The sequence below is a fragment of the Pararge aegeria genome, chromosome Z (assembly GCF_905163445.1).
Source record: "Pararge aegeria chromosome Z, ilParAegt1.1, whole genome shotgun sequence".
NCBI classification, from domain to species: domain Eukaryota; kingdom Metazoa; phylum Arthropoda; class Insecta; order Lepidoptera; family Nymphalidae; genus Pararge; species Pararge aegeria.
Genome location: NC_053208.1, coordinates 14,158,839 through 14,185,261, shown reverse-complemented (window position 1 = coordinate 14,185,261; position 26,423 = coordinate 14,158,839). Strand labels below are relative to the sequence as shown.

The 26,423-nt window shown below is 33.0% G+C and overlaps 2 protein-coding genes across 5 annotated transcripts; one reads left to right on the top strand and one right to left on the bottom strand.

Moving 5' to 3' along the window:
* Positions 1–3,052: 3,052 nt before the first annotated feature.
* On the bottom strand, positions 3,053–5,957 carry LOC120636679 (UDP-sugar transporter UST74c). Its single transcript, XM_039908247.1, has one exon. It carries the CDS (start codon positions 5,731–5,733, stop codon positions 4,741–4,743), a length of 993 nt encoding a protein of 330 aa, XP_039764181.1. The 5' UTR covers positions 5,734–5,957; the 3' UTR covers positions 3,053–4,740.
* Positions 5,958–6,309: 352 nt separating this feature from the next.
* LOC120636638 (protein tramtrack, beta isoform-like) lies at positions 6,310–25,225 on the top strand. 4 transcript variants are annotated; one of them, XM_039908201.1, is made up of 9 exons: positions 6,310–6,425; positions 6,604–6,795; positions 10,908–11,081; positions 11,203–11,390; positions 13,798–13,908; positions 14,136–14,206; positions 14,317–14,557; positions 15,767–15,832; positions 23,840–25,225. In XM_039908201.1, the coding sequence occupies exons 2-9, from the start codon at positions 6,610–6,612 to the stop codon at positions 23,952–23,954; spliced, it is 1,152 nt and encodes a 383-aa protein (XP_039764135.1). In that variant the 5' UTR covers positions 6,310–6,425; positions 6,604–6,609; the 3' UTR covers positions 23,955–25,225. The 4 variants fall into 4 exon arrangements, with proteins under 4 accessions (XP_039764135.1, XP_039764133.1, XP_039764132.1 ...); XM_039908199.1 differs by having other exon boundaries at positions 6,310–6,475; XM_039908198.1 differs by having other exon boundaries at positions 6,310–6,475; positions 6,577–6,795.
* The last annotated feature ends 1,198 nt before the right edge of the window (positions 25,226–26,423 follow it).

Here is a 26,423-nt window from a genome sequence, read left to right as displayed (position 1 = left end):
TTTAACTACTTATAACATAGTTATATAGGTATATAATTTACTATTTATCCATACATTTTTAAGGAACTACTGATTTAATACTAAAAGTTCTACGTAAAGGCTTCTTATTCTTAATATTAGAATATTTGAAAATATTGAATTTTGCTCAATTATAACAAAAACTAAGATTAACAACTGTATATTTAATATTTTTTCAATAAATAAAAAATAGTTTTCAAAAAATCCGATAACCTAAATGATTTAAATATTGATGTATCTTTTACTTACTAAGCACGCTTGTTTTTTGTTATTCTTATGGATCTCATAATATCAATAATCTAAATTAGAAGGTCTTTTTTCCGTCCATCTCTCATATCTATATATTGTCTAAGTAATATTATATACAAGGAAATTTGGAAATGAGGTATAAGAAACTCTTAAAACTTCCAAACGTATCGCTAAATCTAGATTTAGAGAAAAGGTTAGAGTCCGATTTCATATAAAGAAACTTAAAAAATGTAAAACCTAAAATAGTGTTATAACTTGACATCCAACCTACACGAGTATGTTTGTGTGTGAGCAGGTGTTTGAATTTTTAAATAATATCAGTTAATATATATTAATATTACCCAATAATTATCTAAATTGGGTCACATTTGATGGAGTTATGGTGTAAAATCGACAAACACCTTCATCCCCGCTCCCAAAGGAACTGAGCTGTATTTCGGGATAAAATGTATCCTATGTCCTACCTCGTAGAATTACCTCAAATCGCGTGAATTTTCATTCGAATTAATTCAGTAATTTCAGCGTGTTGCGTGGCCCTGATAACAGACAGACCGACAGACAGATATACATGAATAAAAAAAATACTGTTTTGGGTTCATTATCGGTTAAAGAATGACCTGCAAAAACAATTTTTAAAATATATTTAATATACAGAATTCGACCTGTTACTTTTTTATTATAAGTATAGATTATTATTGATTCTGATACCTCATCGAGATAGCACTCCTTGTATTTATCAATAGTATGATTGAATTCTACTTAATATATAGTTATAATCCAAAGCATACAAACTCCTCAAGCTGAGCTGTTTGTGATATACGTATCTGATGTGAAAAGGAAAGTCAGATATCCAGATTTACAGATTTTAGGTTCTCAGCTTTAATTTAATGGCTCAGCAATACTAAGTTAAAGGAATCTTTTCTGTGAAGCACTCAATAATTTTTTTTATGAAAACAAAAGATATTTCTACGAAAATGACTATGCACTTAAGACGATTTTTCCAATAACTGTACGTGTAAGTGATCGGATTTCCTGAAAATTGATGCACGTACATTACGCGACGTATAGGCTTAAACAAGAGATGTATACCTACTAATAAACAACTTTATGATAAATGAATTATGTAATAGTATTATTATTTAGAAGATAAGGCATTCACAATCGGCATTAGCATCAAATATTGTGTGAAAAGTATGTAACTAACATTATTAGAACAACACAAATTATTAAAGTTATTCGAATGACGAAGTATGTTACGAACAAAGATTATCAGCTTCAAAGGTTTTATGACCATTTAATTTGTATTAAACACTTATCAAGAATATGTATGTCGATCATATTAAATAACCTTTTATAATGAAACAGATTACAAATTTTAAAATAAATTAGTACATTCCTCCAGAAAAACAAATAAAAAAATCTTAACATCTATCGAAAGATTCATATATATTATAATTTTTGTTATTGCTTTTTAATCTCCACTTTATCTAAGTGATACTTATAAATACAATTATTAATCTATCTGGCCATATCACATTCAATATAATAACATTTAAAATAACTTGTCAATGATGGATGGTTTTGGCGTTCGCTGAAGCTGAGATATATAAAGAGTGCTTAGCCTTACTTCAGTCTTAATAAGAAACAGTTTAAACGATTCAAGCTTATGTGTCTTACTCTCTCTTTTGAATACGAGCAAAACCCAAGTACACTCTATAGATTTCAGCCTATATCTCTAGTGTGACCTGAGGATTGTCTGATCAAACAAATGTGCAGTCTAGATTAAACCAAACATTATTATATTATTTATTTAACATAGATTATCAAGGCTACCGTTTTTAGCCGCACTAGATGCCGTCACTCGCAATTATTGAGGAAGCTGAATTGTACAACCTTAATTAGAAGAAATTATTGATAATTCGTGTTTTGAAAATCCCCTATATGTGCACATTAATTATAAAGAAATGCATCCATGGATTTCATATCACAAATTGTATAATTATCACTTAAATTTATAATATTCAGTGATAGTAATTATTATACATATATGTACGTCACTAGCGCCGTCTAGTGGTGCATGGTAGCCAACAGTGCTTAAATATTGTCGTCTTTTACCCAGAGATTTTTTAACACATGTTTTTACAAATTAATAAATAATTAATCCGGAAATTAATAAAATGCATTCGAGATAGTATATAAATAATTAATAAGTTAACTATGCATACATTGCGTAATCTTAACTTCCCTATTACTAGTGGACAAAAAATATCATTAGTTTATTCCTCACATGCCTATGAAAGGATAAAAATTGGTCTTCTGTGAGGTTATGAGCTGCGATTAGTCTATGTGTTCCGACTAGGTCGTGCATAGAAATTAAGCTAGACGGACTTCGGGGACATTGTCTTTGCTGTCGAACACGATATGATGTGTTTCTAGTTATATTAACACCTACCGATGTACCTATTGTCAATCGTGATCTGGTCGTCTGAATTCTGGGAATCATGCTTCGGGCACATGTTGTAAATAGGAAACACAAAGAATGAGCGTATGAAACGAAGTCTCAACAAAGTCAGTAAGTTTAGATACCAGAGGATATAGATTGAATATCTTCACAAATGACAAACCAAGTATAATTTTCAAATTTTTCTAGGCATAAGCTTCTATATGTAAATTTATGTAACTACTTTTTTCTCGTTTTGTAATGTTTTTTTTACAATGGTGTTAATGAAAATAATGTTCGATATGTTTTATCTATTTCTGAATTTTTTGTACCAAAAAAATTATAAGGCATGTTCCTACCTAACTATTTTTTAATCAAAAACAACTTGTACAATAAACATCAAAGATATCGACAATACAAGGCGTTGATAATAGATTAAAAATCTACGATTAGTTGGTAACCAAACCTACCCACCAAGTTTACGTATTACTAGAATTACCATCGTACTTCTATTGGAATATGGAAACTGGTTTGGAAATTGGAACTAAAATCTCGAACTAAACCTGATGATTGTCCAATCGAACCACTCAGTCCGTAGCTAAGTTCTGCTTTTAACCAAACACATTTATAAAATGTAATTAATAGTAACTTAATTCATGACCGTCAGTAAAAAATAACCTCTTGATACCGCTAACTCTATAATACCTACCACATTCGATCGCGATCTTTAAAACGCACATTCGATCGAATCGGATCGAAGAATAGAACGAATAAATGATAGTAACATACCTAAATAAATCTCTGGGTAAAACTATTCACTTATTATAAGTTTTTTGCTTTCCTAATCGAAGGTCGATTTCGACTATCGATACTCTGTAACGTCAGATTAAAATTAAATTCATTTACCTGGTTTTAACGCTCAAGTTTGTCCACACTTTTATAGCAATTGCTTTTCTAAATATAAAACAGTATTACAGAATTTAACATGGACTCTAACATGATCTACATTCAGGTTGTTCAGTTAGTATGTTGTTACAGTGCTTCGATTCTGGAAAGGACTTCACGATTGGGAACGTGTAAATCTTACATCAAGCGTACAACAATACAGCACTAAGAAGGAAAATATTGAATTTTTCAGTTATTACTAAAATCACGAATGACGTAATCAGTAGCCAAGCACACGTTGATTAATACAGTTACTACAGTCTACATTTTCCTTTTTCATCCATGCAGATGATGTGCTTTGGTCGTATTTCGCATTTTCAGTAATGAAAGATGCTTTGCTCACAGCGCTAACTTAAGTGCACTTTTAGATCTTTCATGTAAATAATTCAGAACTTGACAAAATTACGTAGTTGTTATTTTAAATTTGCACGGAAAAAAAATTAACAACTAAACAATGCACCTGTTATTTGTTTTTTAAGTTTTTTAGTCTCGCTCATATAATTTTGACTGTTATATTAATTATCATTGAAAAATCAGCCCTCATGGCTGATTTATCAACGATAAATAATCAAGTTGAATTATAGACAATTTCAATTAAACGCTACAAAATAGCCAACATTTTGATACCTTACATCATAGTGAACACCTTATGAATAATTAATTAATGTTTGTTAAAAAATGCTCCAATTCTTATTTTGTTGTTCTTATACATTATAAATGTAAATATACTCAATATAAAAAGTGTTTGGTGTTGTTTTACATTCAGCTTCTGTCAATTCCTATATATTCATGTACTTATGCATTTTAGAGTCTAAATATGTATAAAAAAGATATTTTAACTTTAAAATGTTACACTAAACTTTCAATATCTTTGTAGACCACAATTTAAATGTAGTTGGTTCAAGCAAACTTGTATAAATGCTACAACAAACAGTATAACAAAATACAATTGGATTTTTTTTATTACACATCACATTACTTACAGTAACATGGTGATACCAGGCAATATTTAAATCATTTCTTTGGCAACAACCGCTTTTACCATACAACTGGTGTAGAGTTTTGGTTGAATATTTCTTTAAGAATTGCTATACAGTATCAACTTTACTATTTGCTTCATTAAGCAGCAGGTATGAAGCTGGTTTTCTTTTAAATGTAACATAAGTGTATCCCAAACTGGCAAGTACACTTATATTTAACCCTACAAAGTTGAGCCATGAATACACATAATCTCCACCAATAATCATACCCAAATAAGTAACAAAAATATTTTTTAGACAGCCTATAATAGTTGTTGTTAATGCACTATTGTGTTGTGTACATAGCATTACACTATAGGATAATACAAAACCCATAACACATGACATTAAAAACTGAGTAAAAAATAGCATGTCAGACCAATTTGGGTAGGCAGCAGAGCGTTCCAGATCACCTGTACACCAAGCGACTATCCCGGCTGGAATGATCATAAACAATGCATTGTAATACATTAGCCCATACTTGCCAAGCTCCTTAGAATCCAATTTCTTCTTCATATAAACTCCATTAGCTGCTGTGAAGCCGTCATTTAATAATACCAGTGTATAACCTGACCATGAGAATGTGACATCATCAGCAGCTGCGAGTAGTGCTCCTCCAACCATTGCCAATACACTGACCTGGACAGGCCAAGATGCTTTTATTCCAAGCACAAATCTTTCACCAATCATAGTCATCAGTATGCTAAAGCGTCTGAGTGCAGTAAACATTGGAAGACTAAGTTCTTTTGTACCACCAAGGCCTGTGGCCATGTTTCCCATGTAGATCAATGGTAGGGGCCAAATACGGCGAGCAACGCCGCTGTCTAATGTCGGAAACTTTACCACATTGAATGATCTTCCACACCACAGCACCGTAATTGTGGCCACCATTTGGCCTAAGCCTAAAACTTGATAGGAAGGGAATGCGTAAGACGTTAATACGGTTTTATTCACTACCGTTATCATGAACGAAGCTGACGCATAAAATGCTGCACTCAGGATCTTCTTCACCATGACCACTCTGTCAGCTTCTGCCTCCTCTTGTGAAGTATGCCCAGACATGACGATTTGTATTAAATAAGTAAGTAGTATGTTGAGTTGGAGTGTTAAACTCACATGATCGGTTCCGACGACACTGAACAACACAAACGTTAACTGCCTGACACGTTTGTTTTAAGTGCGGTCGTTTTTATCACGAACGATGTATTTTCATGGTCAGGTAGATGTTCCGTTTAATAAAACATAAATAAACGCAAAAAAAAGGAACCTTGAATAATCGGTTTACACGACGGCATACATCACTGGCACCTTGTCAAGTGTCAAAAGTCAAACTTTGACAAGTTAACCTTGTGTATTTTTGACTTCTAGTGTTGCTGTTTTATAATAGTGATTCATAAAAAGCAAGGGATTGTTTATGATGTTTAAATAATTATTAGCGTAATCCGGAATTTAAAAAAAATTGTAATTTAAAATTAATAGTAAATTAATTTTACGCATTATTTCTTACAAAATATATTACATAGAATAAATAAAGAAATTTTTGTATTTTCTAATACAATCCAAATTACAATTATTCCATTCTGTAGCGCATGCGAGACGCGAGAATCGACATTTTGATACGGAACTTTTCCGTATTGATTGCCATGCCAGTCAGAACTTTGAAGTTGCTATTTATTTCATAGTTTACATGAATTATTCTCGCTAACATGTATTTTTCTCAGACAGGTTGTGTGTTCGTGTAGATAGATGCATACGTAGGCAGTTATTAGTATACATACATTTATTTATTTGTGAATTGTTTTCAGTAAGTGGTTTTTTTATTGTGTATGTGGACTGTGGAGACGCGTAGTAAGACTGAAAGTTGAGCGTACAGTTATTCGTATCGCATATAGCGGGCGTCGTCAGCCCTGATTTACGGCTGGCGTGTTTCAGGCGGCGATGGCAATGCCTGAGCAGTTTTCATTGCGTTGGAATGATTTCCACGCGAACTTGTCCCAGTCTTTTCAAGCTTTGTTGGAAGGAGAGGATCTGGTAGACGTGACACTAGCGGCTGGTGGTCAGTATGTACATGCTCACAAGCTCATTCTCTCCGTCTGCAGTCCCTATTTCAAGGAGCTGTTTAAGGTATGACTCATACAAATTGCCTTTGTCAGTTTTAAATATTTTCCTCAATACTCACATATATGTATGTATGTATAAACAACATGTATGTTGTATATTACAAAAGGCAGTCATTTTCCATATAAATCAATACTTGTTTTGATGTAAATTGTTTTAATGTTTGCCTACATATCAGTTTGAAGTGGTTTGGGTACATAGTCTTGCTTTCTTTTGTAAACATAGATTATAAATGGTATGGCATATTGAATCATTAGCTAGTTATATTCTATTATTTAATAAATGATATAAATTTTGTTTATTGTGTTAATTAGCACAAAGCAATAGTTTGTTGTTTCTATGTAAGATACATAATCTTAATGCCAAAGGATCTCAAATCTGTTGATAAAGTGGTTTTGAAATAATAGTAGAAGTACATTTACTAAAAAGTTGATAAAACAATGATTATCACATTATTTTCTGAATTGGAAAACATTTCCCAGACATTATTATTATTATCCTGTATTACTTACAAAAGCCTAACAAATTGTTAATGTCATGGTAATCTATCTTTATTTTAATAACTATGTTTACTTACCAAAGTTTAGAAACTAGGAAGTTGTAGTAAAATGCATACATTACATGACTATCCATGCTCAAATTTACTGCTGTGACTTGGTGTCAATCAGGGTAAACTTTACAGGCCTATGATATAAATAACTTATGCCTTGTTGCTTTATTGCTAATCATGTTCAACTACAAATTATGAGGTCTTGTATCCTGAGATGTTCATAGTCAGAGGTTGATGATGTCCTACTTAATTACACAAACACTCCAACCAAGTACTCCTCAGCATAACTTAACTATCATCATTCAGATCATTTCTGTTTTTCAGTTTAGGACAAGAATAGAAATAAACTTTATAATTAACAGTTTAATCCTTTCTCTGAATACATTTAAATTAGAAACATTTAGTTACATGGAGTGGTTTTTATTTGATTAAAATATTTATCAGGGATTTAGTTAGTCACTATGTAGTTATATCTAACTATTCCAAAAATAAACAATAATATTATAAATAATAGGAAATAATTCACTTGACTGAAGTTTCACATAATAGTAGTTTATGCATCTAGTTTGGTAACATTGCATTTTACAATTGTGGTGGTTTGAGGCGCTTGACCTAAAAGCAAAAGCGCTAAGAAATCTGAGAGTGTAACAAGTAATGTACCATACACTTTCATACAACAATTTTCATCACACTTAGAAGGACAATGTTCTCAGAAAATAACTGGCCATTCGGTAGTATGAAAGTCTTGTAGGTTGCTCAGTTGCTTCATTTTAAAAACATGTTAAAAATATAACTATAATTTGATAAAATTCAACGTTCATTTGTAATGATTGAGAAGGTAAAAATATTCATTTATTTAAGGAAATGCCTACTATTTAAGCAGCATAATCTGTAATAATTCACTTGGATGGTTAAAAAAAAAACTGTATTACAATAAATTAAAAGTGGTCCAACTTCATACATATAACTTGCTCCGAGGTACAAACAAAACTTAATCGGGTCATCTTAAATAAATCACAAATACAGTAATATTCAAATAAAACATGCATGCCTAATATCTTTGATAATGAGCCTTATATTGATGTTATAAGGCTCTGGTTATGAGCAAGTGTGATAAAATGGTTTTATATAAGCTTTAAGTTTTATGCAGGCAACCAAATCGAAACACAACTTTATACAACATTACAAGTGTAAAATTTTGAATTAAAAAAGATGCAGTCAAACTACTTTAATGCACAAAAAAACCAAATTACATAAGTACATGTATATTTTATTAATTATATTAATATCAGGGAAAATTAGACAAGTTTCTTGAAAAATTTCCCTTCAGAACTATCATAACTTGCATGTTCATCCTTAAATTCATTTAAAGGCTTGAAATTTATTTAAAAGGAAGTTGTTCTGAAGTCACTCCAGATAACATAATTTCTGTAAGATTAGTCCAGAGGTGGTTAGTGGAAGGGTAATTTGGAAGGAAGGAAAGTTTGAAATGCTTTAGTATCACTACTAGCCAAGCAACATCAAAGAAAAGTTAAGCCTTGTCTAGAATGAATTGTAATTAAACAGCCAACCATGTTGTTGGGTTTAGGGCTTCGGCTGTTTTAGTCGAATAATATTCCTGTGGAAATGTGCATTAATTGAATGAATTAATATCATTTTGAAAATGTTATTTTTTTTTTGCTTTGGCTTACCCACAAAATATAAATTGATAATTATCATTAAGTTATGTTGACCTATTTCGTGTTTGATACTGTCCTTCCACTGACAAGGTGCAAATTCAAATTCAAAAATGTTTTATTCATGTAGTCCTTATCACATGCACTTATGAAGCGTTCATACATTTAACATGTTACACTATAAGTATAATGTTAGAGATGCTGGTAACTGCATTTGTTAACTTAAAACTAAAGCTAGGAGGGTTCCAAACGCACCCTGGTCTTAGAGGAGCCCACAGCAAACTAAGCCAGGTTTTTTTTGTAATCACCATCTTACAGTCTAGTTAATGTTGAGCTATGAAGTTAGAGCAATATTACAATAGGATTTTTCTATAAGCTTACGTTTTATATAAATTTTGAACTTATTGAGTGACATGTCAAGGATTTCATCTGGTAATTTGTTATAAAAATATATACAATTACCCTTAAATGAACTAATTTTATGCAGCATAATAAACTGCATTAGAATTTCATTTTTACTTCAAATATGTATTGATTATTGATTATGCACCATCATTATGCCAATTTGGTTGTGTGTAAATCGCTGAACTAAACCAAATCAACCAGTGGAAAGGTACAAAATTAGCCCCAATATTAAACTAAGTTACACTGAATTAGGTGATAAATGAAACCATCAGTTAATGCTTATAAATACAGTAACATATTAAATCAATGAAAACCACTGTCAAATGCGAATTATTGTATAAACAATAAATATCATTTATTTATTAATTTAATGTGAAAAAGGGTAGGAAATATGAATAAAAGAAAGAAACCATATTTATTTTATTCAGTACTTTAAACAAATGATTGGTAAAACTGTTAGCTGTAAAACCAGCCCATATTGCCAATATTATTAATCAACTTTTATTAGTAAGGGCCCAAGCATTTTCTCCACCATAACAATGTGAGCAGAATCTACAACATCCTTGTTTTACTTGTGGTTGCTATTTGATCAGGCAAAGTAATCCATAGAACATGTACATCCATAGAACAATATGCAGAGACTTAATTATTATAAGAAAGTTCATAAAATGTGTCAAGTGCTTTTGTATTGTTCTGAACACCTCAATTTTCACATATATTGACAACCTACTAAATCAATGCGCGTATAAACACAAACATAGATTTTCACTTATATATTATTATGAAATCATGCATAGTAGTACACATTTGTCATATTTACTACCCGTGGGGGCTCCAGCACCCTGTAATAATAATTATGTGATCCCCTTATATGGATATGATGTTTGATAATTTATTAAATGTGATAAGTTTAAAGAGAAATAAGCAAAGCTGTGATTCAACACATAATGGAATTCTGAAACTTTTTATTAAATTATTCACAAGCTGTTTGCTTGAGCACCTTGGGTAGGGAAAGCAAATGGTATCACACTATCTTACTCTTATCCATGTCTTTTATCATAAAAATTACGGGTGGGCCCACCACAGAAATATTTGTGTGTATCTATCCAATGTGTGGGTGGATGAAACGATAAATTGATAAATTAATTATTTCTTAAAAAAGTGGCATAAAAATGCAGTATATGTAACCACATCAGTCTTTAACCAATTTAAAAGTGCAAAAATCAGTCAAAAAGTCTATAACATGCTGTTGATATTACTGCTTAGATACACTTATAACTAAATGTCTCTCATAGTTCTCCTTGATGTTATTAGTGGTTCTATTTTTATTATCTATGGGTCTCATGATAAAGATGTAGAATGATTGTTAGGCTAACTAACTGGTAGTTAACAAAATTTGCCATTAAATTAATTAGATATACAGATATACTCTTTTATAATTTTATTTGTATCTAGTACTTTGTGACTTTTATTTATTTATTTGTTAGATGAACCCTTGCGAGCATCCAATAGTGATTCTAAAGGATGTGGCTCACCAGGAGTTACGACAGCTATTGCAATTTATGTATCGTGGAGAAGTTCACGTAAGGCAGCAAGAGCTGTCTGCATTCCTTCATACAGCTGAACTGCTGCAAGTTAAAGGGCTTACTGGCGGTAGAGAGGTTAGTTAAAATTTTCTGAATAATTTAATAAAACAGTTATTAACTGGCATGACTTTATGTTCGAGTGTGTGTGTAAAATCAATTGTGACATTATAACCAATTTTAAATTTTTTATTATCAGAGAAGTGAGTCACCCCCTGCCCCAGTGGAAGAAGATTCTACAAATGCTCCTATGCCACCTGAGCCTATTGGTGACAGTTTGCCTGAATGGGTCCCATCAGGCGAAGAAACCGTCGCCCCTGAAGCCCCACAAGAATCCGCAAGCTCACTAGTCCCTAAAGATGAAGCAGCCAGGAGCCCCTTGAAACGGTTAGTTTTATTGTTAAGTTATCCGTATTTATTGCAATTGATATGATAACTTGTAGATTGAGTTGCAGTTGGGATAAATGCGAAAACTGTAAAGTTCGCTTAAAGTTGACATGCGGTTCCATAATGTGCTTTCTCACAGCTTCAGATGCTACAGCTCTAAACTCATTGATATCTATTTGAACCTGCAGTTCAACCATAGCGGTTAAGTGCTAAGGTTTTGGCTGGATGTCAACTTGCATTTTTACCATTGGTCACCCCCTTATAGGACTGCTGCTAGAATATCGATCTACATTTTATTACTTGTAACACATCACAATCAATTGTACCAAACAGACAATTTGGATTCAGCTTATTTGTTCAAACATCCCAAACTCAAATTCTGGCTGAAACTGCTTCAAGTGATTTAGGTTGTCTGTATGATAGAGCATAATATAATATATAATCCTAAATTTTTAATGAACAGATGGTAATTAGGCTGTAGGAACCATTTCTAAACTAAACTAGAATGAGTTGTCCTGAGTAGTGTAGTTTATTTTAGGTCTGTCAATTTATATCTCATTGTTTTTCTACATTAGATAGGATTAAGTTCAGAGCAAGTTTTTAGATTTTATGTGCTATCATTATAAAGAGGAAGAGAAAACTATTGATAATACATAAAATTATGTACTACATAATCAGAGTATTCTTATTCAAATAAATAGTTTTGTCATCAAGGTTATTATAGAAGTAATTTTTTTTAATTTATTCCAATCTTGAAGTTAATTTAGAAGTAATCGCGAGTTTAAGAAAATTATGGCGTAAGCCGAAATATTTATTTATATAAACAAAATAGTTATTTTAGATTTTTTATTCTTTCTATTAAGTGAATTGAAAAAGTTCTTTTTAAAACCTACACCGGATTTTTCTTCACAAGAATACACAACCTAAAAACATCAGTAGAACTACACCTAAATTGAATGCCACACGTCTTTTTAATAAACTGTTCTACTGGATGATTTAAATACAAAACAAACACGGAAGAATTGCGACAGCTAGTAGTATTTAATATGTAAACAATTCGAATTATTTTATACAAATTTCATTATATACATATTAAGAGACATTGGAACTGCTACCTACTTTTGCTTGTATCGTGACGATAGGAATAACGACAATGTTAGATAGCTTACCCGAATATTGCGAAAAAAAAAATTCTTATTTCAAGTTGGCAGAAGTGTGTACATACCATTGTCATTGATTCGCTGGAGGAGTTAGTGATGGTGACGAGTGACGCCATATGATGTCTGGTTGATAGCATATTAATTAAGCTCTCGTTGTCATCCTATTCAAGAAGTGCAAGAAGACTTACGAGTAGCCTACTAATATGTCGTAATTGAGCCAATTCAAACAAATTGGTTAATCGTCTGTGCAAAATGTCTATCCCTGATTTGCAAGAGAAAGTTAGGTGTATATATATGTATATATTATATTATACTTTACCAGCTTTCGTCTAACACCCGGCGCAAAAACGGGGCGTTAAAATGGCGGATTACATATTTTTTCAAAACTCCCTCTATATGGGAATCAAGTTAAAGGGTTATTACTATACTATACTTATACTATACGTACTTATACTATGTGTAGGGCTATTACTAGTAGAATACTATACACTATTCCAAGTTCAATTCCAAGTTGGGCAATTCCAAAAAGTTAGGCTTGCCTAGTAAAATAATGTACTTAATATATTTGAAATTGAGGGTTTTTAAAATTTTTAATTGACTCCTTCAAATGTGAACCAATTTTTGACGATGGCAAAACCCCAAATTTTTTTTGTCCATCTGCTTGTGTGTTTTTACTAATATACAGAATTAACGGTAATCTATTTTACTTTTTACCTCGGAAAAGACTGAACCGTCTGCGTTTATCGTTCCACCTGGTCTTGCCTTTAAATAAATTAATAAATATACTACGACAATACATACTTAGATATAGTGTTCTGGGCCACTTTGTAGCGCAATATATGGAAAACAAAATTCTACGGTGACATATGCCACAGAGAAATATCATATTATCAGGCAGATAAAGTAAAAAGTACGCCTTATCCCGCCCACAAAGAGTTTGCGCATAGGTCACTGTTATTGGGCAACGAAAGTTTAATTTACAAGCAGACGGTGGTGCAGGTAGCTACCTGTAGGTGTATGTCGCAAGCGGGGGAGGGCCATGTCTGGCTTCGTCGACGTTACCCAGGCAATATTGATTTGCGACCGGGGGACGTGCACATTAAATTTCGAATGCCAATTAGATTGCTTTTAGATTCGGACTAAGAAGGGTCAGAAAACGTTTGTAATTTTTAAATATTATGAATAGTATTTTGTTGTTTTTGAAGGTTGTTGTAGTGGAATTGTGATGTATTTTGTTGTTTCGAAAGGTTATTGAAGAACACCACAAATAAAAACAGTTACAACATCAAGAAAAAGCCACGGCCTGTTAGCGATAATAGCCCTTCGCTTGCAGAAAATACGGAATACGCCTCTGACGGGTATGTCATTTTCAAGTTACAACCATTCCTTATAGTTGTTATTTTACTTTTCCTTATTTTTACATAATAATTAACAACTTAATTGATTTAGTTTTTGATGTAGTGACACTCACCTGAATTTATGTTATTTTTATTAAAACTCCTTTTAATTTTTTAATATTTACGCGGCACCTTTTTGCTTTGTTATTTTTTCTTGTTTTATTTCTTTTGTTTTTACGAATTTACAGTGAATTAATGATCGACTTTGACAACGATATGCTGCATAACCTGGTTTCGGCAGATTCAGCGAAAGAGTCTGGTAAGTTGAGCTTCCTTTACAATGTACGATTCGCGAAGGAGAGTGCTAAATGAAAAAGTGGTTTTCCTTCCATATGTTTTTTTGGCTTAATATTATTTTTCTATACAAAGGATGGAACTGCAAAACTGGCGGGGTTAAATGTCCGTCTTGCCACCGATTTTTCGCGAATCGATACAATCTGAAAGTACATATTCGGGACAAACACGACACCAGGGAAGGAACCCTCCAGTGTGACATCTGCCAGAAACGTATGCGCAACCCTTCGTGTCTTCGTGTCCACATGTACCACCATCGTAAGCAGGCCGCCTATCTTGCACAGCTAAGTGCTCAAGGAGACCAAATGAGGCACGTGTGAGTAACTTTGATTAGCTAGAGAAATCCCCCTTTTATGTTAATGCACGTTTTCATAATTATTTCATACAAAGCTTTTTACAAAACTGTAACTGATAATTTAGTAATTAAGTAGTCATTTTAACGACATCTGCTGACTGTTACCCGCGACTTAGGCGTTTTTTATATCCTAGCTTTACAGGTGAACATGCTACTTACGGATTTATAATCTTCTTGTAATACATGAACATATAAAAGCGGTGATAGCCCAGTGGGTATGAGCTCGACTTTAATTTCGCGGGACCAAGTTCGAATCCCAGCACGCACCTCTAACTTTTCTAATTTATGTGCGTTTTGAGTAATTAAAATATCACTTGCATCAACGGTGAAGGAAAACATCGTGAGGAAACCTGCATGCTTGAAAGTTCTACATAATGTTCTCAAAGCTGTGTGGAGTATACACTGGGCCAGCGTGCTGGACTGCGGCCTTAACCACTTCTCATTGTACCCCCTGCCAGTGGCGTGCACTTGATACACGCACAAAAGCACTGCATACCCTAAAATTGAAAAATAGCCCTTATAAGAGGAGGATTTTTTCCATTTTACACAATTTTCCTGCTGTATGCATACCCTGGTAAGAAACCCAATGCACGCCACTGACCCCTGCCGGTAATGGGTTGATATGATGATTTTGATTATTTATATTAACGGAACATTTTTTTTTGGTGTGCAATTTATTTTATGATCAATTACTTCGATTTGAAAAATATTAATCCACAGCCTCCCACCGCCCCACTGATAGGCCCTCCTCTGGCATGGGAGATATGGTTTTAGAGCATAGACTAAACATGGTGCTCAAATGGACTGAAATGTCAAAAGTCAAAGTCAAAGTCAAAAATATCTTTATTCAAGTAGGCCCACAGGTGGCACTTTTGATGCGTACATAAGAATTACACGGTAGTGAGATGATGGCAATGTTTGTCGGCTTTACCAAACATTGTCACAAGTTGTGAAAATAACCGAGACCGACGACTTAACTCTCCGAGCTAACCTAACAATTTTTTGTCCAACCTGGGATTCCAATACAGGGCCTCTTGATCCGTAGTGAAACATGCTAACCACTAATCCACCAATGCATTCTGAAAATATGTTTCTTTAAGTCTATGTCATACTGTTAAAAAATATTACATTCATCCGTTTAAATAGCTTCTTTTATGTTCTATGTTACAGTGTACAAAATATGGTTGGGAATAAATGGCGTTCGGATGCAAATGCCGACTTGAGGGATGTTGACAAGTAAGTACAATTATAAATTATCTTTAGCATAGTTAATTAAATATAATATTTTATATAATTAAAGGATTGTAAGTTATTATTAAAGTAACTCTTGTTTTAAAACTTATCGTATGGTGGCTAACCTAACCGTTCAATATTAACAATTAGAATTATATCTTGTGTTTTAAATGTTTTAATATAAGTACGTATATATTTTTAAACAATTTTAAAAATAAAAATCTATAAACTACGACAAAAGATAATCATAATCTTAATCATACAAATTAAATCTGATTCTTTTATAAATCGAAGGAAAGCTTGGCTTTTTTTTCTAAAGTTGCGAAAATCGTATCATGAAAGTTTTTTTATAATACATTTTTATTGGATATATATTGTTCTGCAGCCTTCTCAAAGGGAAATTAAGAAATACCGTATTTCTAACATCTACGTCTCAGGTTGATAGACCCAGTGTGGCAAATTGTAGGTCGCGTTGCTGGCATGCATTGCGAAATGTTGCTTTGTTTATGGCGTTGGTTGTTCATTTACCATCTGTAGCTTGGTCCGATAATTATTACTATTAAAAAAAGAATTTAAACGCTTAGGGTAGCTGCTTTACCATGCTCATCTTAATATCTCGTACCTATATGCAGGTTCGAGATATTAAAATATAGAAGGATAAATTGCATTGCGAACTGAAAAATAATTTTGGTCACTAAATTTTTATTTCTATTGTCTACAATTTTTCCTTCTTATAAAATAAGAGTCACTGTTATCACCATGTCCACCAAACCGCACTGGGCCAGGGTAGTGGAATACGATCTTAACTCCTTCTCATTGGAGACCCATGACCAGTGGCGTGCATAGAGGGTATGTACAGGGTATGCAGATGATATAAAATAAAGAAAATCTCCAGGGCGAGTTATATAAAACGTTAAGGATATGCACTGTGAGTGTAAGAGTTTTAAAAAGCCTACCCTTAAGTATTTATAACTCGTACTGGGGATTTTCTAAATTTTAAGTCATCTGCACACCCTGTGCATACCCTCTATGCACGCCACTGCCCATGACCCTGTAGTAGGCCGGTAATGGGTAGACATGCTGATGATGATCCCTGTTGCCATAACCACCCAACAACAACCTGTTGGTTTATTATAACTGTTATCGAAAAACCAAAAAAGTTTTTCATCACTTTTTTTGAAAATACAAAGATCGTCTGAAATGGGCCTAAATAAAAACGTTTGAAAAATTCTCAGTGGCAACCATAACATCAGCTGCGATTATATAAAAGAGGTGTCGCATAGCAACAGTAGGTCCTAGATTATATTAAAACGATTAAAACGATAATTGACACACTTTTAAATTACATATGCTCACACATACGCGTGTAATTGTGATTTCAATTCATTACAGACGTCAGTTTTTAACCCAACTTCAAAAAGGATCAGGTTACAATATGTTAAATATGTTTTGCTTATTCAAAAAGTTTTTATTCCGAGATGGTCCCATTCAAATTTCATATAAGTGGATATGTTGAAGAGTTTCCGAGACGGACCGCGAAACTCTTTAAAAATTTACAGCAAATTTACCGCGTTTGTTGCTTAATTGCATTGCAAAATAACATCATGCCTGTAAACTAGAAAGGGTTACGCAGTTGTGTTCCGTAGGTATATCGTGGTATATCCACATTATCTATCAAAGTCAGTAGTAATTGCATATTTATTCACGACTGGAAGCTAGTAATAATTCAAATAATCACAATTCAAGCTTGCAACATTCATTCCAGAAGTCGTTCTTTTTGTGAGTATATGGAATTTAAAAGAAATAAGAAATTCATGTGAATAAGAACAACTTTATCTCCTTAATCTCTACAATACTACTAATTATAAATGTGAAAGTGTAGATGTTTGTTACTCAATCACGCAAAAACGGCTTAACGGATTTGGATAAAATATAACGTGCATGTAGCCTTTTACATGGAAAAGAACATAGGCTACCTTTTATCCCGATTTCTTAAGTAGTTCCCGAGGGAAAATTTGAAATTGTTAACGAGCGAAGCTTTAGACCCAATTCTAAAGTCCACGCAGACAAAGTTGCGGGCAGAATCTAGTAAAAAATAAAAACAGTTTACTGTCCTCCTTAAACTTGTTGGAGGTAGGGTTTTAAAGCCGACTCTATCGTGAGGGAAATAATCACTATTAAGAGAAGAGATGTTTAAGTCAATTGTTATTAAGTACGTACTCGTTATCCTTTTCTACAGAACTCTATTACTTTAAAAACTAAAGTTCATTCCACGATAATGTAACCAGTATATTGCAAAAAAATCATTTATGTACGGCCATTTTGTCGTTTTTAACCGACTTCAAAAGGGAGGAGGCTGTTTATTCTGAATTTATTTTTCCATATTTTGGGCATGACTCTGTTATAATAACAAACGTTTTTTTAAATATTTTTTTATTGGAAGGGGTTTATTCCGAAATGATCCCATTTAAATTTCATGTACATATGATGATAAGTGCGACAGACAAAGACCTTACGTCAAAAAAAATTGCAGCAAATCAACCGCTATTGTAATGTTATTGCATAAATATGCATTTTGCACGCAATCACATAACATAACATATGCACTCGAAAAGCTTACGCATATTACGTATTCAGTATATTGGAGTTCGGTCTACACCCACATTTTCTATAAAAGTTAGTAGAAGAGAGTAGTTTATATTATCTCGCGATTGGAAGCTAGTTGTAGCTCGAAGAATTCTAGCTTGATTTATGCAAACATATATTCTTCAGAAATAAATTTTATACGTTATAGTTGGTATAAAATTTATTTCTGAAGTCGGCTTCCTTTGTTAAACATTTTTCTTTTCTAGAAGTCGTCATTGTCGGGTCAGTGTAATTTAATTCTTATTTTCCCGGACCAATGTTTTATCAACGCGCAGCAAAGTTTTCACGTTCCGCACTTATTATGATTCGTTTGCTTGAAAACTTTCCGATTTAGCAATTGCTAAATTTTTCACGTGTTGCATTGTGAAATCGAGAAGCAAACTTTTCCTCGAAGCCTTACATTTTCTATGATTGTGAAATAAAGGGAAAGTGCCCTTTTTTCGTCATAAGCAAAAATCCAATACACGTGACATCTGAAGGTCTGAAGCTAAATTTTTCACGTGTCGCATTGTGAAATCGAGAAGCAAACTTTTTTCTCGAAGCCTTACGTTTTGTTTGATTGTGAAATAAAGGGAAAGTGCCCTTTTTTTCTTCACAAGCAAAAATCAAATACACGTGACATCTGAAGGTCTGAAGCTAAATTTTTCACGTGTCGCATTGTGAAATCGAGAAGTAAACTTTTTTCTCGAAGCTTTACGTTTTGCTTGATTGTGAAATAAAGGGAAAGTGCCCTTTTTTTCGTCACAAGCAAAAATCAAATACACGTGACATCTGAAGTTCTGAAGCTAAACTTTACAGGTGTCGCATTGTGAAATCGAGAAGCAAACTTTTTTCTCGAAGCCTTACATATTGTATGATTGTAAAATAAAGGGAAAGTGCCCTTTTTTCGTCACAAGCAAAAATTTAATACACGTGACATCTGAAGGTCTGAAGGCTGTGGTTTCACGTGAGGCTTAGCACCTGTGTATAACATCTACCTCATTTTCTAGTCCCTCAATTATCTATACTCTATACTGATAATATAAAAAGAAAAAAAATTTTGTTTGTTTGTACCGAATATCCCCTGTTGTACCGAATATCCCCTGAAAGTACCGGACCGATTTTAACCATTTCTTCACCAAAAGAAAGCTAAACTATTAGGAAGTAACATAGGCATAGGAACATAGGCGAGGAAGTATATGTATCATAGTTAATTCACAATAGCAGCTTTCGTGTTTTCAAACGCTTAAAATCGCTGGCAGAAACGAAGTGGGTTAAATTTATATCTCAGCATTAATTTTATTTCAAATATCACCAAAGATATTTATATATAGTAGTAAAATACTTTTTTATTCATTCTAATCGAACATTTAAATTAGAATTTGTATATTTTAATAGGTGCTTAATCCTTTAAGTAAATGATATGTATATACGGTTCTGTACAAAGATATTGATCAATAAAGAATTTCTTAAATAAAAAAGTTATCGCTAGTTTAAAAAATTAAGGACTCATTAAAAATTTACGTAAAAGGGAGTACCGAGTTAACTCCCTACATGTAAAGAAATTTAAATAATTTAAAACATTTCAATTTGAATCATATATCACCATAGCACTTCTGATAATTTTTCAATCAGCTTGCATCAATCTATCGACGTATGCAGCTTCGACTGGAGGAGTTCTATAAAATCACCTTGCAAATATGCAGCCTATGTAAATATATATATATATATATTATTCTAGAATCTTGTACAATTTAATGTACTGATTTTAGGAACAATTCACCAAATAAATTTACATAAATCTATTTTATGTGTTACCTTTCGGAATTTTCTGGGGGAAATTCGAATATCGTGGTTTGGTTTCATCTATTTGAGAGTGTTTGTAATGTCGAAATAACTATTATTAGCAAATACGGTGGCATTCTTGCGGATCAAAATATTCTTCTCATCGCGACCGAGATTTTATCCATAGTAAACGACGTATTTTCGAGGAAAATTGAAATAAATTAAACATACCATGCCATACAAATAGAATAACAAAATAATAGATCACAACCATTGTTTTAATATTTAATATGTGACTCTACTTTACTTTGTTTCAAATCGTTCGATCGCTCGTTAAAATCCAGCCGAATACAGTGGACATATAGTTAGTTGGTTTCTTTTTGTCTATGCGTTAGACTAATGCGATATTGATACCGTTTTTGCGTTTTCAAGCCCTTTTAGTTCGGAAGTTGTTGAGCGCTGACCCGAAGTCGATTTCGTATTACATCACTGACTATACCTAAACAAAATAGTTATTTTTCGAGCTGCAGTTCTACTACTAGTTCTTTATAAAAAGTACACTCGAGTTTTTTTACAAGAATACGGTATGCGGTAAACTGATAGTATAACCTATCCAATACAAAAATATTATTTAAATCGGTTAATTTTTGTCAGAGTTATGGTGGTAAATCCTGAAACATTTTCATTACCTCTCCCAAATGAAGTGAGCTGAACTTTGGGATAAAAAGTATCCTATGTCCTACCTTGTAGTATGAACTCAAATCGTGCAGTTTCATTTGAATTAATTCATTCAGTAGTTTCAGCGTGATACGCGGCACAGATACTGACAAATAGGCAAAAAGACAGACACGAATGAAAAAAATTACAGTTTTAGGTTCAGTACCTGTTACAGTTTTATTATAAGTTTAGATTAATTATCGTTCAGTAAAAAGTGAGAAGGAGTTTGTTACACAGAACTTTTTTTTTACTTTTAAATATTCTGGTGAATATAGATGGGTCAGTATCTCAGCGGACGTATAATTTAGAGCGCATATCGTTTTGCGACATTTCCATGTTTTCTGCATATAACGGTGCCTGTAACAGCATAGCCCAATGATCCAACTATTCAATCATCACTGTCCTTTGGCGGTCTCAAAAAAGAGAGACCCTGCTCTTACCGGGTGAAAGACTGCCCTCGGATTTGCATAATTTGGAGATTATCTTTCAAAGTTATAGACTATAATTTCGTTTCAGAGTCTTAGTAGTCTTAGAGGTTTGTTTTGCCTATTGTTATAAATATAACCAAAATACCATTAGGATTGTATTTCAAAGGTTTAAAAGAGCCCCCGAAAATATTCAGTACCTATTGGGAATAGCTTTTGGGAAATGTTTGTTTTATTCAATATTCGGCTCAATCATTTATTTTCAATTATTTTACCATTTCGTCGGTCATTCTTTTGTCGACATCCCTTTTTTTTTTTCTTTTAATACAGAGAAAATGCCTGACGCATACCACTCCGTTGGGGGAAACGGACTTGCACCCACTAAAAACTCTGTGTGTCTCTCGGGGGTTCACTTGCGTATTCACCGCACTCTCGCCAAGGTTTTGACCCCCCAGTGCATGGTGGGTCCTATCATCAATGGCCTGATCGCTGCCAAATCCTCCAGAGAGGCGTGCGCTACACGGCACGCCACCTTCTTAGGCCTGTCATTAGTTGGGTGACAAACTTCCCCTTTAATTTGCCGGCGCAGCGGTTAGCGCTGTGGTTTCAAGTTTTAGGTCCCGAGTTCGTTCACCTTATTTGGAAATTTATAATTTTCTCTGGCGTGGTCGGGTGGGAGGCTTCGGCAGTAGCTAGTTACCACCCTACCGACACAGACGTGCTGCTAAGCGATTTAGAGTTCCGGCACGAAGTCGTGAGAAACCGAATTATACACCTAACAGACCTACCTAAAGAATAAAAAAAATGATTGATTTAATTATCTCAATAAGAGGTCATCTTTGGTGGATGTTCACATTGTACCTTAATTCATGTCGTAAAACTTTATTTCTTTGATTAGAAGTTTTTTTAAAAATTTAATTACGAAAGAGGTTGTACCGCATTCTCCTTTTTACTGAACGTAACTTCAATATAGTTTTAGAAAAGTTAGTTTACAAATATACCAGAATTAATCACATTCTTTAATTCTTTTTAGTTACGGAAGCAAAAAAAAAACATGGCAATCTGCTTTGCAATACCTATTAGATGTGCCTGATCTAACTATTGTGAAGATATCAGGCGTTCAGATTAAATCGGATAAGGATATAAAATGTAGCCCCAAATCATCAGAATCAATTATTGGAAAACAAAACCCACCGGAAAAACAGCTCTCATATTTAGAGCAGTTGAAAAAAACAAAACACATAAAAAAAAGAGGGGTGCAATCCAAATCAAAAAAACCCATGTACGTATTGCAAGGCAAATAGCTTCTAAATGGTCTATTCTTTCGTGCTTCTTATTTTTTTTTTTTTTTAATGTCGTTAGCTCGTGTACGGCTTTTTCGATGTCTGTTGCTATTGCGAGTGTGATTTTGTTAAATTATTTTATTCTTGTTCATTTTTCGTTTTTCGATGTTCGTTCGTAAAATTGCTATTTGTAAACTTATTTTTATTTAATTAACATAATATTCAGTTTTGTAAAAGCATATAATTTTCTTTTCTTACGAGTTCTCTGATGCGTTTTTAATATTCAAAAATGGCTGTTTCGCAGGAAAAACCCGGCGAATGTATTTGAACAAAAAAAAACTGTCTCGTGACATAACGTGCTTTTTATTACGCCACAGCGAAACATCTCGCAGCTTCTTAATTATGCAATTATTGATCCGCGCGTTAAGTTTGCGCCGGTTGGCTCCCAGACTACCTAGGCAACCTAGCTCGCAGCTTGGGGTTGCTACGTCTAACGCATAAATACGAATGCCAAGCCGAATGAGGCTTTATGTAGACAAAATAAAGACGACGCTGGCGAGGATAACCCCCGCCCGCCCGCCTACCTACGATTTGGCTGTATCATGTTACAGATGCAATTATTGATCCGCGCGGTTTGAAATGCGCCAATCAGTTCATATCTGCACTGTAGACGCGAACACATGTCTTTATAAAATTGTCAACCAATGCCAAGTTTTGCCGCCTAGTGATATATTTTCATACAAATCAGTCTATAACTCGAATCTCAAAGTGTCAATATTTGTAATCAGTGATTACTTAAATTAATCGTTTCCCAATCAATCAACTAATCAAAAATGCGTTGCGACGGTGCTAACGTAAAAATACTTTACGCGTAAGATTTATTTCATTCTTTAATAACATTGTTAATTTTTTTTTATGCTACTCACATATTACATCAAACTGTTGACGGTTTAAATACCTTTTAAAGTTTTGCTATCATTATAAACTACATATATTCGAAACTATTTAAGTATGTTACGTAGTGTAAAAGTTTTTTTTTTAAATTTTATGGTTTTGTTGCTATTGCCTTGTTTTATGTGGTTGAGATAAGCGTTACATGTTGTCATGTGTGTATTATCGATGTTGTACTGATTTACCCCATGGACATATTTAGACATGTGCGACTGAAATTTCAGCTACCCGGCATCAGGCCCAATGGAGTCAAAGTACCAGCCGGCCGCTGACGCTCAGTTGCCGGTCGTACCCGAAGCTGCGCTTCCGAAGGTGGAAGCGACTCTGGAGACAGCATGATTAGAACCCAACCCTGCGGTAGCCGATGACGATTACGTGGACCCATTAGCCTTGGCTGCTTTATTCACTCAACAGTATCGCTGGAACGCAAAGCTCATTTTCGGTCGGGTGCAAAGCAGGGCGCCTAAAAAGTAAACTCGGCTCACAGGGTGATTATTTTATTCTTTGCTATTTCATGTATTATTTTCCACTCATATTTTATTTTCACGTATTTTCTTTTACAAATGCCATTCAAACGATCTTGTCGATTATAAGTTGGGCTTTAAAAGCATCGAGATATTTAAATTTTTTTTTATCTTGATGTTCATAAACTTGATGCTATTATTAATCTTCAAATTACGGGAGGATATCATTTGGTGTAAAAATCTTTGCTACACTTTATTATGGCAAGTAAAGAACAAAAAAAAACTGTATTATTATTTGTTGTACTTATTGTTTTTTACTTGCCATCACGAAACCATATAAATATATTCATGACATTGATATGATAAGTGTTTCATCTTTCCTGAAACATGTATAGTGTATTTGAGGACTGAATATAACCGGATAGAAATAAGTCATACTAATTAATACATATATACTTAGAGTTTAAAGACCATTTTAAAAATTATGTATTTTTTTTTTATTTCGAGCAGCTTTCATTTGTGCTGTTGAGTTGAATATTGTTTACAAAACATTCCACCACATGATTTCCAAAGACTGAAACAACAATAAAATACACAAGAATCATAATTGTATTGTTATAATTTACAGGGTGCGTTGATTCACGTACTTAGTTGTAAACGAACTCGAAACGTATTTGCAAGAAGATAGATTTTTGGAAAAAAACATAATACAAGCTTATCTATATTATAGTTTTCGACCGAGTTTAAATAATGCGCACCCTGTAATCTGTATTAGTTTATAAGTTATGGCTTTAGTGCCGCCTCGACCGATGTAGTTGTTTTAATCAGCTTTTTAATAACCGATAGTGTAGCTAGAATCTCGATGCGTCCGTGGCTGACGGATTATAACGGAATTATTTTAACGTTATTAAAGTAATATTATATTATATTTTATGTTCACGATTCTACAAGTTTGCAGTAACGTTATGACATCTGTACCCTCCCAAAGTGCATTTAAGACACAGTATAGTTTTTAAATAATAGGTACTGATATGTTGGACAAGCTGTTGTAGTTAAAAGTGGCAGATTGATCAATTAGTTTCTAATACGTATAATGTTGCCATTCTCATTACAAATGTACAAAGATATTATCAAAATTTAGGTTTTTTTTTTTCGTAATAAATTTAACACGAATTACAAAAAATATTTTAAAAACATAACCTTACAGTACAAAATACCTTATTGTGAATATTAATCATTTATAAAATATATGCTTTAGTTAGTATAAGAGTTTTATGATAAGATCACACATTAGTTTTTTTTTTTGTTTAATTAAACAGTTTTTTTTATATGTACAATTATTTTTAGTCTTATTAAGATGTATACATTTTTTTATATACTTAAAATAGAAGAGTTTAAGATATATTTAATTGGAATTCTTTTGTATCTCATTTGACTGTTTAAGTTATATTGTAATTACTTCCATCATAAGGTATAACGTGCACAAGGCTTTAGGGAATCATCTTTAAGGCTCTGAAGGATTATAAAGCTGTAATACTCAATAAAATATAACAATTATAATGAAAGTAATTTTTGGTGATGGTTATATTCAATTTTATCATTTACTTGCATTGATTATTCTTGATCATCATGAACATATAACATAACAAGTCTCTTTACCTATACGGTGAGGTTTTTATTAGTTTTACATAAGCTGCCCATTTAATCTATCCAATGTATATTATTTATTTAATTTTCTTATTTTTAGAAAATTCAATATGGTGAATAAGTATCCTATATCTATATTATTTCATTTAGCCAGCTGCTTTCTAATTTTTAACAGAAATTCTATTTTTTTTTATCGTGTATGGTAATTAAAAATTAAATCAATCAATATTAATATCAATCTTCAATTATTTTTAATAATGTTTAGAATTACTGTAGACGAGATAGATTAAAGCGGCTGTCGAGGTTAACAAATACTTTAGTGCAATTGTTATAAATTATTATCGTTTTAGTCTTCATGTGTTTTCCTTGAATTCAGAGCTTGTAACGATATTCCCCGAAGTCCAGTTATTTGGTGAATTATAACAAAGAGGGCGTAGATAATTTTGATGGAGCGACTGAAAAAAGTCTAAAATATATCGAAATATGTTAAACAGGTGTGCTTAAATTACATAGTTTTAAAAATGTGCCAAAAATATGAATATACAGTTTTCAGCACCTGGCTCATTCGATGTAATACGCATTGATAGCTTCAATTAGTAAAAGACCATAAAGGCACCAGTGACTATATGGCAGTTCTGGTTTCGTTATATAGCTAGCCAGACCTGCCATGACAATCTAGTGAGTGGTGGCTTAGGCA